Source organism: Anas acuta, chromosome 3 (genome assembly GCF_963932015.1).
Source record: "Anas acuta chromosome 3, bAnaAcu1.1, whole genome shotgun sequence".
NCBI lineage: Eukaryota > Metazoa > Chordata > Aves > Anseriformes > Anatidae > Anas > Anas acuta.
Genome location: NC_088981.1, coordinates 91,004,552 through 91,019,287, shown reverse-complemented (window position 1 = coordinate 91,019,287; position 14,736 = coordinate 91,004,552). Strand labels below are relative to the sequence as shown.

The 14,736-nt window shown below is 34.6% G+C and overlaps 1 protein-coding gene across 1 annotated transcript in view; it reads right to left on the bottom strand.

Annotated features, from left to right (window-relative positions):
- Positions 1-695, bottom strand: part of LGSN (lengsin, lens protein with glutamine synthetase domain) — a 59,096-nt gene extending 58,401 nt beyond the window's left edge. The window contains exon 1 of the mRNA XM_068678278.1: positions 45-695. Coding sequence (XP_068534379.1) covers positions 45-158 — 114 coding nt within the window. The 5' untranslated portion in view covers positions 159-695. The remainder of the gene's footprint in view (positions 1-44) is intronic.
- Between the last annotated feature and the right edge of the window lie 14,041 nt (positions 696-14,736).

Sequence of the window (14,736 nt, the reverse complement as noted above, 5' to 3'; positions counted from 1 at the left end):
CCAGATAGTTGTATTTCTGCCAACAATGCCAAGTCTTTACTTACTGCTGAAATAAGCCTATCAAATCTAAGGTCCCGATGAATAGACTGCAGTGGGAGGATGGCAGGAATTGCTTGCGCAGGCATGGCACGGGGGACACATTTCACAGTGATCAGCATCTGAAAGACATCAGCGAGCAGCTAATTGTCTGTAAATTACTGTGTTTACCAGTTCAGCAGGGCAAATACTAACCTAATGATATTTAAATTTAATGCCACTGCTACACAATCAGACAGAACGTAAATTAATTCTTTTTAAATTACAGCTTTCTCACTACAAAAGCAAACAAATAAATGAGAAATAATAACGTTTTAATTCACTCTTTCAAAGTGAAGTTCATCATCTGTAGTGTTTACGCTTTGATGGATTGCTCAGGCGTAGATTCACTCATGTGCCACCTGACAATGTTGCAACCAAACTGAAGAGCACTCTGATTTAGCTGGAACTTTGAGAGGTTTTCTCACTTTTTTTTTTATTTTCACTACAGCTGTCCATTTCTGCCCTTATATGAGGTAACTGCTACCTTAGCAAGCAAAATCAGCATACCCCCAAACGTTTTCATCATACTTGCCTAATTAATTTATTTTTCTGGTTTTGGTTTTAGTTGTGACTTAGAAATGAAATGCATCTGCAAAAGGAAGGGATAAGTTCTGTTCTTAACATTTTGGGAATGCTGATAAAGCTATGAAATTGGAAATGATTTGTTTGCATCCTAATTCTTATTCTCTGTCTAAGGGTATGAACACATCACTTTTTATCATGTTATGCCTTGAATCTTCCCTTTTGCTCTGTGAACTGGTTTGTCAGTCTATTTCAATTCTACTGTGTCTTATACACCTTCAGAGGCACACAAATAAACAGTTTAATCCTTTAAATATCATTAGAGCTTTTCTATTTGTTCTTCTGTTATGCTTTATTGCCTTCACCATGTGATATTTCCTCATTCAAACTTTTTGGAACCGTGTTTCTTTCACAATTCAGAGGCAAAAGGGTAATGCAACCACCTTTCCTCTCATTTTTTCCTGCTACGTTATCAACACCGAGGTGTTTGCAGTCACAATCTATTGGCAATGTGTCTTGTAAGAATTTTTGAGACAAAATACGTCACTGCCAAGGCAGGACTGCACTATACATTTTGATGAATTGGTAATCAATTAACTATAATAAGTGTAATCATAAATTCTGATTAGCTGGTAAATAGTGTGAGACATAGCTGCAAATTGATGCATTTGAGATTCTGATACATCCACCTAGAGCAGTTCCTTTCAAAATGAGCTCTTTGTCTAGGCACAACTAGATCAGCCAAACCACAGAAGTTCCATGACGTAGGACTGATCCAATGAAAGTATATACTTCTGTATACTTCTGTATTCACTTCTGCTGATGCCTTTAACCTATGTCCCTTGTGTTACATCACAGATCTGTTCCGAAGATTCATGCAGTATTCTCAAATTTGATGCCCTGAGTGCAGATTTATGAGTCTGGATGATTGAGTGGAGCGGACCAGCACAGGTGGTGATGGAGTTAGCAGGTCCCAGTCTGACCTGCACTATTTCTTATCATAAGCTCAGTGATTCAGTGGCTGGGCACACATCAGGATTGGTATGCTTAGAACAGAAATATCATCTGCAAGACTCCTTCCAGCACATTACTTGTGCTGTCACTCCTGCCCAGGTGGGGAGATCAATACAAGTTGTGGCTATATCTGGCAGAGTCAACTTCCAGTACAGCTGCTTCCAGGGGCAGCAGCCAAGCTCTGAAGCAAAAAGCAGATAGAAAAGCAGCGCATATGGCAATCTCATAGAAAGTAGAGGAAAGGCTAGACACAAGACAACCCAAAATATCACATAAAATGCACAAGAGAATTGGTCATAAACACATAATGTATGATCTTTCTAATGCAGGCAGTGACCATTCATGACCTGACCTTGCAAGTACACGTTGAATTGTTCTTTATCTGTTCTACCAGATTATCTGGTTCTGCACAGATATGACATAGTTGCTTATCATTAGACTTCTTAGCTAGGTCTAAAATCAAATAAACTCTATGTCCTCAAGCCTGCAAGTGTGATAAATTAATTTTAAAATTCCACCAGACAAAAAAAAAAAAAAAAAAAAAAAATAAAAATAAAAATAAAAATAAAAATAAAAATAAAAAAAATGAACACTTTGTCACTTTGTCTTAATTGTTCATTTTGTTGGGATTACTTATCTAAAAGTATGAAAAGAAAGTTTGTGCTTTGCATCTCTTTTACTACAACAGTTTGAGTTTGTTTTTTTTTTTCCAGTGGCTAATAAACTGTGTATATGCATATATACATACAGACACACATATTTCCACATACATATGTAATAGCTTCCTGAAGCTACAGGAATGTCAGCGTTCTAAAATTGTGACATTTTCATGATACTAATAAACCAATAAGAAGCAGGCCTGCTGTGGATGTTAGGAGGTCATTTTCAGCCTTTCTCTTTGCTGCAATACAAGATCAGCTTTGTGACTGTTGATGAAATTTGTCTATTCTGTCATTAAGAGCTTTAGTAATGAATACACCTTAGTCAGTGTTTCATTTACCTAATAAGTAAATTTACTATATATATATTTTTAGATTGCCTTATATTTTTATATTTTTATTTACTAGACTCTTTCCATTAATTGTAAATACTATCCCAAAATCGTGTCTAGTGAGGCTAAGTTGTTTGTAAGAAATAGGCAAGTACTACAACTGAGAAAAGTGGTTGTTAGTAAGTTCAACATACTAAAATTGCTTGGCTATACACATGAAGTGAAAGGTTAATTTTCTTTATCTTCATGATTTCTCCAACAGTACAGAATTGTAGCAGAAATATGAAGATTGGTATCATTGAAGGATATACAGAAAAGTTTGTGTTCAAAAACACCACAAGCAGGAGCTAAAATAACAGCCTGTATAGATAACTTAGGACAAAACCAACAGCAATTCAACTGGCAGACACTGAAGAATGTGTTTTTGTAAAGAATAGAGGGTCTGTGGTCTGATGAGAAAGGCAATAAAGATGCACAGTATCATATGCATAATTCTTTTTCCTCTTATCCTAAAAGGAAAACAAATTGTAGTGATGAAGATACTTCAAATGGGAAAATAATACTATGGGCAGCACATTACCTAAGATTCATGGAGAGTGAAATTAAATTCTGAAACAGAAGAACCACCTTAATAGAATTTTTGGTTTCTAAAGGATATTGAAGAGCAGCCCAAAAATCCATTTGTCATCACCAGTAAAGAAGAAGCCAAGAGACATAGCGAGGACTCAACAACCAATAGTTATCGTTACCCACATAAGACATACAGATCATTCTTTCCAGACCAGGTGGCATACACATCTCTGTGCTTATGAGGGTACAAGTGAGTGAAAGTTTAGGAATGACTGGAACCAATTTTGTTTAAAATGAGTTTTTGTAAGTTCTCACACTGAATTTTGTCAAATTAATTTCCCACAAAGTTGAGGAGGAAAGGGAAGGTCATATTGAATTGGTTGTAAACGGTCCCCAGTAAGAGACCAGTTAAAATAAAACATAATCAAGCAAAGGACATTGTTTAAGAAATCTGTTCCTTCTGTGAGTGCCTTGTCCATGAGGCAACAGAGTTATTGTCCTGACTACAGTCTTTCCTGATAGGTAGCTCCAACTCAGTTCTGCAGAATAAGGCCCATTCAGCAATATCAACCCGACGTGGCCCACAGAAAATCTGGTTTTGAAATAAGCAGATTATTTTAAAAAGGCACCAGAAAAAGGACTGGAAGCCAAATTTCCCATATCCTCAAAGAGTACTTTAACCATTACACAAAATGCAAGAATTCGTATCATGACTATTATCTCTTCTACTAGCTATGTTTTAAAACACAAAGCTAGAGCTCTGAAGCTTTGACTGAATTTGAATGATCTCAAATCTGTACATGGAGTTACACACACATTTGGAGCACATTTAGAGCATGGAACTGCTCTGAAGTTTTAAGAGCTGTTCTGGATAGGTTTGGGAATCTAGTGGCAAAAGTGGAAGCATAGCACCAAGATGCTTAAACTGGGACAGAGCAGAAGCAAAAACACTGAGCACCAAGGAAAGAGGCAGGAGGACTTGCTGAAATGAAACATTTACAGCAAACCCATGAAGGCTTTTGGAGCTGCATTGAGTATGAGATTAAAACACCTAAATTTAAGCATTACAGGTATCAAAACTGTGGAATTGTTTTATTTGCTACTAAGGTCACAGTCATAATATCTGCTCTAAGGTGAGCTGAACTGCTCTTTAGAGTCCATTAACTGTGTTGATTAGACTTCCATCAACTATAATAATAGCTGCCTATTATTATAATAATAGGCATGCCTGTGAGCATCTAAGTATAAAATTCAAAATTTAATGTTCTTAATGTCTAACCAGGAATCACTTTCCTGTGTTCTGACTTTGTATGTGTCTTACTATAGATGCCATTGGTCTTTCTTTGGATATGCCATCAATCACATTTCTGCAATAGTACCTTTATGAATGTCATGATCAACAACATTTTAACAGTGAGCAATTTGTATTTTTTCTCACTCAAATAACAGCATTAAATTATCTAATTCTTCAAGTTTCATCTTGCAGAGTATGTTCCATACAGTTAAAAATTGTCATAACTGCTCTAGTTGTTTGGATACCATATTCTGGGTTAATGTCTCCTGAAAGGTTAACAATGGACAGAATATGTGACATGAAATTTAGTCTGAAAGAATTATTTACTGTTTAGCTACCATCATTTTTCCATTATTTACAGATAACACAGCATGGAAAAATTTTTGCAGATACTTCTATTGTAACAGATCAAATTGCATTTTTCTTTTTATGGTAAGGGTAAACTCTTGTTCTTGGAAGTCCTGACAGCAATGATATCTGAAATCTCTTGTTGAGTCACACAGCAACATTCATATCTAAAGACAAACTAAAGTTCCCCCACCTTTGGCTGCTGGTAGTTTCCATGCTGAATAAAATACTCCCAATAAAATACTGAAGAATCAGATTAATTCTGGCTCTTCTTTTACATTACTCTTGCTAGTAAGCTCACTTTGACTATACATTTGTTAGAACACAAGTAGAAATCAAGATTTTGGGGTTTTATTGACAGTTCTTTGGTGTATGTTCAGATCTGTGCAGTCTCTTAACGTTTTTGTTTGTTTGTTTGTTTTTGTTTGTATACTATTTATGTATAATACAGAATCTCAAATACTTCAGCATGAAAACAAATTTTAAAAATTACTTTAGCTTTCACAGTGTTGCTTTTAAAATATTTTTTATTCATCTTAAACATCACTACAGTGCTGGTTTTTAAATGAAGTCCTGATTAAATGAATTTAAATGAAGTCCTTCTGCTCTTATTCACAAACACCTTTCAAAAATTCATTTGGGCTGTGTTTATGCTCACTCTGATTTGGGTAACTTTGAGGAGCTCCATGAACACACATCTGCCTTGTTCCCTCCCAGTGGTGGTGGTGCGAAGCAGAGGAAAGAATACCACACAGGCAGTGCAAGAAGAGCAGTTACATGGGAATACCTTGTCCCAGGCAGGCATCTCGTGCCCTCCATCCCCTTAACTGGGGCTGTAACCTACAGAGTTTTACAGAAGCCTTTATGGTCAGTGGGGAGAAGAAAACTGGCATGAGCATCCTTCCACCCACACACCTTTGACTGAGCTGAACATGACTTCTTTGCTGATTATAGCTTTATAGTTCTGAATACTCCCACGTGGTTTTGGTACATTTAATTTTTCTGGTTTGCATCCAAAAGGCATATGTCTAAGTGCAAGGGAAATGAGTTCTGGCAGGAATAGGAATAGCCTTCAACTAGCCCACGTGTATCCTGGCAGTGATGTAGTATATAGAAAATTTTAAAGTCCCATCATTTATTTTTAATGTTTTTCAGAAGCAGTAGGACATAAAAAATGTCTACAGAAAACGCAAGATGAGTGGCAGAACACAAATCTTCTCTTTTCTTGCCTGTCTCCAGTAACAGTTTGAGGATGTCCTGTTGCTAGCTAATTCCACCAAAAATGACAAAAGTCACTAAATAAATTATCCTCACGACAGGTTTTCATTAATATAAAGGCTGTAGTAATTTTTCTCCTGTTTTGAAACTTTTGAAATCTGTTAACTTTTAATAGCTGCCTACTACATTTTCTGAAATGTTATTTTAGAAATATTACATATCTTATTCTCTGCTTATATAGGTTTTCAGTGTTTTATTTAATAGTACAGCTGAACGTCTCATTTTTCAAAGTTGTTGCAAAATATAAAAGACACTGAAATAGAAATCTAAGACTGACTTTCCTATATCCTGGTTTTAAAATATTTTGTTGTCTTTTCTTTCTGTAGCAGTGAATAACTACGTTATAAAAATGAAACTATTTCAATTATTTTTTTCTCCTCTATATTCTGTTGATTAAAGTGTTCTCACATAAAGGGAGAAGTGTCCTCGAGATCCTGACATATTAAAATAAAATTGTGAATATTTGCTTTTTGCTTTTCACATGAACCAAGCAGGCACCCCATCTACCCTATTTTTTGGAGTTAATGTATATATCCATTACTGCATAGACTGTGAAAGTCTCCATTATTTGTCAGAAATGGTATGACAGCATCCTTTCTCCATCCAAGAGAAGATAGATGGGAAGATGTCTGGTATGGCAATCCTGTCAGGGCAGAGGTTTCAGCATAGGTCCCCAAGTGATGGAGTATCCTTAGTGGCAGAAATTCACAGAGTACATGAAGCTAGCACTACCTGAGTGAAACATTTTTTCTTTGTATTTACTTTGCATGAGTATTTTTTGGTATTACATGTCTGCCCAGAGAAGCCACGGATGCCCCATCCTTGGAGATGTTCAAGGCCAGGTTGGATGAGGCTCTGGATAACCTGATTTAGTGGAAGGAGGGTTGAAACTAGATGATCTCTAAGGCCCCTTTCCCAAGCCATTCTGTGATTCTATGATGTGGAAAAAAATTCTTGCAGGTCTTGTAGGGATACACATGCCAAAAAAATTTGCAAGGCCCCGACAGCAACATGTAATCATGTAGCTTTATAAGATACCACGTTATATTCAGGACCTACAAGAAAATGTTTAGTTTAAATAAGTAGACAATGCAAAATAATGAGGTGGAAAATTTATAGATGACACAGAAATATACTGTGGAACAAAGCCAACATTTTCAAGTATAAATCCTTAAAACCCTTTCACACAGTAAAAGAAGCATGTTGTCTGAAAAAAAGCTGCTCAGAAGTGTCAGCTCCACCAACACAGACTTCCCCTGGTTATTTATTTCATGTTCATTTCTAGTTGTAGGACTTAAGTGAGCATTCAAGCTTGAAAATATTTGTCTGTTGCTCACTATAATTTTTCAAACCAGGAGGAAGGTAGTTCAAGCAGGTTATGCCATGAAATATTCACAGACAGCAGCTGCTCATGGAACCAGAATCCCAGGTAAAACAATCACTTTTCATTACCTCATCAGAGCACCAAGCACTTGTCATATATGGGCATCAACTTATCACTTTGCACAAAAATTCATCACAGGAAAATAGCAAGCATAAAGGTCTGTGTTAAAATAATCAAAATAATTCTATTTCTCTTTTTTTTTTCTTTTACTCCCCTGTTTAGTTTCTTCCTTCCTTTTTTTTCATTCCATTTCATTACCTCATTTAACCTACTTCAGATAGTGTGTTCCCTAGCAAACCTCCCATTTCCCCGTTCCTTGTTTAGTAACTCCTACAGTGGTGTAGATCAGACTTTGGAACCAGCATCCTGAAATCTCATGTGACTGACAAGTCAGTGGATCAACTGTATTCAGATTTCTGAACATAGTATTTGCTATCTCTGACAGGCAGAATGAGTTCAGGACAAACTGTTTCAATCTCCTCTCATTTGTTCTTGTTGTATCCCAGCCCTATTTTTTTTTTAACTTGACCCCTTATTTTATAGGTTTAAAATTTCTTTTTTCTTGTCTTCCTGTCCTTTTCATGTCTTATCCCTTTCCCCATCCCAACATTATGCTTTAGCTCTATTTTTTACTTCTAAAAGAAAAAGATCAAATCAACTTTCAACATTTCTTCACCATTTTTATTTGTACTTCAGAATAACGTTGTCTAATGATACAAGGAAGGAGTTCTCTAGCAGAATAATGTCATGTGTTATTAAGAATTGATGGCGAAGTCTGATACAATATTTCAATATCTTCATTTGTGTAGTTCACAAAAACAATGTTGTGCACTTTTTGTATATACATACTGTATATATATGTGAGGGGGCAGGCAGGTGTATACATGTGTGGATATATGTTATCATTTCAAAATCAAGACATGATATATAAATTGGGAATCTGACAAAGAAACACATAAACCCCCCAAGTGACTGGACTTTTACTGTCCAAACAGCAGCTGTTTAATATTTAATTCCCACATTTACTAGAATAAATTGGGGTCTAGTTATTAGTTACCACATATCCATGAATATGCTTAAGGTTTGTTTTTTCATTTGTGTTTTTTTTTTTTTTTCCCTGCACAGATCATATTTCAGTATATTCTTTCTTTTTGAAAAGAATATAAAATTGTGAAAAGATATCAACATTTTACCAAACTTGGACCAGCCTTGCAGTTGCTGAGGGTAAATTTCCTATATTTTAAATAGGAGTTTTCTTGGAAAATTGTGGATACTGTTGCAGTGTTAGCAGTGCCTCTTCATGATAGACAAAGTATATTCCATTCATAAATAAAAGCTAATTAAATCTACGACATTTCTTAAACCATAGCATACTTAATCTATTATGCAGAAACATCTATTATGAATCAGCTCTTGAAATGAATTTCCAAAGTATATTTGGAGACAGGTGATTATATGGCTGTGTGGAAATAAGTAAATTTTCTACATGTTCTCTCTCTTTTTTTCTTTTTTTCTTTTTTTTTTTTAAGCCCTTGTTAGCATGTTTGCAATAACTACTTGTCAGAAAGTTAATTGAAGCTGTATAACCAATCAACAACATATAATTCAGAAAGGAACCAGAATACATTTGAGTACAGAATGCCTCTGTAAGCTGTACCTCTCCTCTTGCACTATGCTTTGTCTCATTGATGGCTGCTATACAAGAATAGCACCCCTTTTTTCTGGTCAGTAAGGGAGGTTTTTATGAAACAGCTGTTTTAATGATATTTTCTCCTTTCCCAGACTGGTGATGATGAAAGTGCCATATGTTGAAAACTGCTTATGCAGTAATTTGGAAAACAAAACACCGTGCACACACACACACACACACACACACACACACACACAAATCAACAACAACAAATATTTATTTGTTTTTCTGAATTCTCTGTGTGTCTTGGGCAAGCAAGTCAGAGGATAGCTTTGGAAAATGCCTGTGTAGTAAAGACAGAATATGTATTCTCTTGCTTGGGAAATCCCAGGAGGAACAGCAGAGCTGACATTTGACACGTATCAGTTATTAAACTGCATCTCAGGGAATATACCAGAAGTGGAGTTGCCAGCCATGCTTCCTTTAATAAAGATGAACTGCAGTAGCTGTGATACTTGACAACAATACTGGAAAGAAAGTTAATTATTAAGATTATCTGGAAAACAATTCCATTCTCCAACTGCTTTCAAAATTATTTTATTTTATTTTTATCAAAACAAGTGGTTTATTTTATTCCAAATGAAATACTGTTGAAACAACTCTGAGCTTCAAGAACTAAAGCTGTGTCACCACTAGAAGTAACCAGTGAACCCTGTCACAGATCCGTTTTAATATTAAATTCTGTGAAAACATAATGAAAATGTACACATCCAAGAAATATACCAGCTATGCCAAACCTGAATGTTTCAACATATTTCTTTTAATTATGTAGAAAACGAATATGAATGTTAACGCTCTTCTCTTACAGCTGTTCAACTAAATAACTAGTAATACTTCTGTTTTGCCACTTCTAAAGGAAATTGGTTAGAAATTAATGTGAAATGAATGCAATAGAGAAGGCGGGTTTTTGTTTTTCACATTCGTTTTTTTCTCAGAGGCTGATTTAGATCTCTTGTATTCAAGATGCATATTTACTTCAATGAAAATGCAAGGTTTCTGTTTTTGTGTCCTTAAAACTGCACTAAGGCAGAAACTAAGATATTTGAGTCTGCTAATAGGATGGAAATAAATTAACATTTTATATATTATTCAAATAGAATATATGTTCATAATGGCTCATGTTATTAGGATAAACCATCTATAAGGGAAAGGAAGGATATGAACAATATGGCTAAGCATGTACTTCTCACTAAGTACATAAATCTAATATTGCTAGAGAGTCTGGTGGGAGGCAGTTATGTCTCAGTTTTCTTCTCCTCCCCGTTATTCTCTCCTTCTATTTTACTAAATGTATGAAGAGCAAAAGCAAAGTTCATGAAAACAGAGTTTCAAGCATGTGAAAGGGGAGGCACTCTCTTCTACATTTGGAGGAACACTGAATTAATCATAGTCTAGGAGGTATTCTGTTGTTGCATAATCTTGACTTCACACTCTCATGTTGGTTAGAACTTTAAAAACAGGATGTTTACCATAAAGGGACTAAGCCTAACCAGGCTGACCACTTCAGATTTCACACCATATTTGATAAGAAAAGATTAGCAACTCCTGTGTGACATATGTCACAATTTTAAAGGGTTTCACAACCATTTTTTCTGATGTTAGTTTGGTTTTAAAACAACCCATTTCTCTCCACCCTAGCTATTCATTTCTGTTTGTGCTGCCCCCATTGTTCTGTTGGTTCATTTATTTGTGTGGCCATGGGTGTGACAGATTTTGAAGCTGATCTGGGTTAAAAATAAACCAGGGGAAAAAGACAACTATATTAACCCAGTTATTTGCCTGATCACCAGTTTCAGAAAGGAAATCAAAGAAAAAAAATCTTATTCCTGCCTGTCTTATTTTGGGATGCTTGATGCCAACTCAGGATGGTTGTTTCATACTAAGTCTTCCCACAAAAGGATATAAGGTTAGGGATGGATATTTTATATTATTTACATTAGGGATAGATATTTTGCCAATAGTCAATGTGGTTGGGCCACTCCCAGTTGTGGAATTCATGGCTAGCAAAGGAAAATACACAAAACCTTCACCTAATACCTAGAGTGCATAACAAAATAATTGTAATATTTGCAAATATTTTTTGACATTAGCTATAAAGAAATGATCTATTTGAAAAGTGTTATAAATGTTATTTAAATATTCATGTTTCTTTCCTGAAGAAGGAAAAAAAAAAAGAAAGAAAGAAAGAAAGAAAGAAAGAAAGAAAGAAAGAAAGAAAGAAAGAAAGAAAGAAAGAAGAGAAAAGCATTTTGTTTCTTTCATTTGTGATAAAAATTAATCTTTCGAAAAATATTTTAATTATTATTATAGAAAGTCAAAATTACTTAAGATCATCATTAATTAAAAAATATTAAAGGACTTAATTTTAATTAAAAGACTTAAAACTAGAGTCTGTTAAGATCCTCTTGAAATCAGTGTCAGGGAAGACAGTTTTTCTATGATTTTTTTTTTCTGAATTTCTATTCAGATAACCCTCTCTTGAAATTAAGATGATTATTTCCTTCAAAATATATACTAGTAATTCACATGCAAATAACACAAGTTTAAGGAAATACATATTGTGGTCATACTGCAAAACTTATATTTGGCAAAAGAAATGAAATTTAAAATCATACAACTTTAAGTATTTATTTTTACAAATAGTATACATTTTACATATATTAGCATATACAACTTCTCAAAATTTAGAGATTTCACCTAATTATCAATATTACTTCATGAAGTGACTGCTATTTTAAAAAAATGTAACTGTGTCCAGATGAATTACGGGTGAAGCAAAAAGGGAACTAAGGCTTCTCATTCTGCTATGTTCTTTCAGAAAAAGAAACGAGCTCCACACAACTCTCCTTAGAGTTCAAAGAAACCTTGACAGAAGCCAGTAATGACTATAACGCCAATAGTACCTATAATGCCAGACATTTCACAATAAGCCTAATATTTTTAATAAATTCCTGAACTAAATAATTTCACAAGAATGTAATATATTTTCTGTATACTTCTCTTATTATGAAAGTGATAATAAACAAGTCACAATTCAAATACAGGGTATAGGGAAGGAAAGCCAGCTGCTGCTATGATGAAAAAAGACTGCAATGTATGTGCATGAAAGGTTTGGATTAGCTCCAGATACATGCAAAGTCCAAGATACCATCTGATACTTTTAATTTCCAGTTAGGAAGAAAATAAAGGCAATATAAACAGGATAAGAATCATCATAGTCTTGGTGTTGTTTTTTCTACAGCAGTGGTAAGGCAAAAGTCATAGTCCTGAGTACAATTCTTCATTATCATAAATTTTCTGGACAACAGAATTTATATAGAGACAAAAAAATTCAGAGACATTTAACTTTCTACTTCAGTGTACTAAAGGAAAAAAAAAAAAGTATAATTTGTACATTTTTTTCGAGTCTATATTCATGACTATTCTTTCCTTCTCTTTATTGACATACACTATTATATTCTCCTCTGACTTACTTTTGAAAACAGAACAGAAACTGCCCTAATAATGTTAATTCCATGTAACTTCATTAAAAATAGTTCACTTGTCTCATTTGACCCAGGTTAAAAATCATGTATTTTCTTTTAAGACACTGAAATAACTACTGATCTACAAAAGTGCAGGAGATATCTGGTACATTGGAATGTGATTGTTCTTTTATGAACAACAGTGGATTTCATTTTAAAGCATATCCAGAAATTATGCACTTGTCTATGTGTGTTAGCTGAGGGACTGATCTGGTTTTGGAAAATAAAAAAGATTTTATGTAAATTAAATTGCTTATCTGGGATTTCTGATGCAGACAATTGAAGGCAAATTGGAAAACAAACTTTCATTTTGATACATTGCTGACATTGAGGTCCTAGAAAAATGGCCAGAATGTGTCTGGAAAAGCAACTGGACCTAGAAATACTTGTTAAATAGTTAATGAGGTAAAAAGCCTTATTTCTTTATCTCATTTTTAGTTTTTCAGTATCAACTACATTTTCATTAGGCATTGCATGCTTTTTAACCAAAGACATTATTTCAAATCATTTTTATTTGACATTATTTTGATTATTTGATATCATTTTTGCACTGATATCATTTCATTTACAAAAATGAAATTTTTTGTGAACTTTTATTGGTGTAATGTAGAGCAGAATAAGCCCCTCAGAATTACTGGAAGGGCAGGTGGCTGACATAACCATAGCCAATACTTTCCCAATCCAATACTTGGACCATTTATTTTAAACTTGCCCAACTATAATGGTTTAAGCTGGCATTTCTAGCCTAGAAACTTTTAGAAAATGTTAGCCATAACAATTCATTTTTTTTCTGAGAAGAGAGCAAGGAAAAACAGATTGTTTTCGACATATATTAAAAAAATAATAATAATAAATTTAAAAATGACCTTTTATTTGCAATATTTGCAAGAGTGAGATAGCATTCTATCTCGCTTTCCCTCTGTCTTCCCCTTCTCCATACTTTGTACCATGGTTTTGAACTTGAGCAGGATGTGGACATTTCAAGGATGGACCTTTCACTGTGAAATCCCATCCATAATAGCTACATCGCAAACCTCTAAAAACTCACATATTCCCATAGGGACCTGTGAGAGAGAACAGTTAAAATCCCTAAAAATTCTATACCCATTGAACACATTAAAGCTTTACAAGGTTTGTAGTGATGAGTAGGCTGTTCCTGAACCATCTCCATAAAGTGAATGACTAAGATGATACACAGACTGTGGATTTTTTTTCCTGTTATGGCTGTCCCCAGCTGCTCTGCCTTAGAGATTCTGTTACAAGAAGGAAAAACTGCAACCACATAGTCTGATTTTTCAAGTGCTATGCACTCAGACTGTAACAGTTGTCAGAAGGACCTCTGCTCTAGACATATGAATTGCTAAAAATACTACTTTACTTGAAAAATGTAGTCTCAGCCTTTTCAGACACATGAAATTAATGGATACCTTTGACCTTAACCTCACTATACTTCAGCTTCCTACAAATCAGATAGGGATAGAATGCACTTTCACATGGGTATTGGGAAAATAAATTAATGAATATTTGTGGTGATTTCAGGTGCAAGCAATACATTTCATAGTAAAACCCGTGAGAAAGGTAATGATTCGCTATTCAGAGAAGAATTTAAATAGTGTGCATGATCATCTGTAAAGAATTAGGCAACATTTTGAATATGTGTTCCTATATCCTATTATATAGGGATTTAGATGTCTTGTAACTAAGATTGCAAAAGCACTTTTCACTCGGGCACTTACAAACATTTTAATGCTTGGTTTCTCAACCTTACTTACAATTGTAATGTTTGTGTGTGTGTCTGTAGATTTAAAAATGATTTTTGCTGCAGCAGCAGTTTAATACATTTAATGGCAAATTCTTCAGCCCTTGAACAGAAAAGGACTTACTCATGACTCCCACTATGGTTTTTCCTTCTAATTGTTATTTATCATGGTTGACTGTAGTTTGCTTAAACACAGGCTCTTTTCTCACTGTAAGCCTCACCTTGCAGGGCAATTTACTAACTCCTGTACAAACCGACACTGTTTCAGAGACACTGCCCACCCT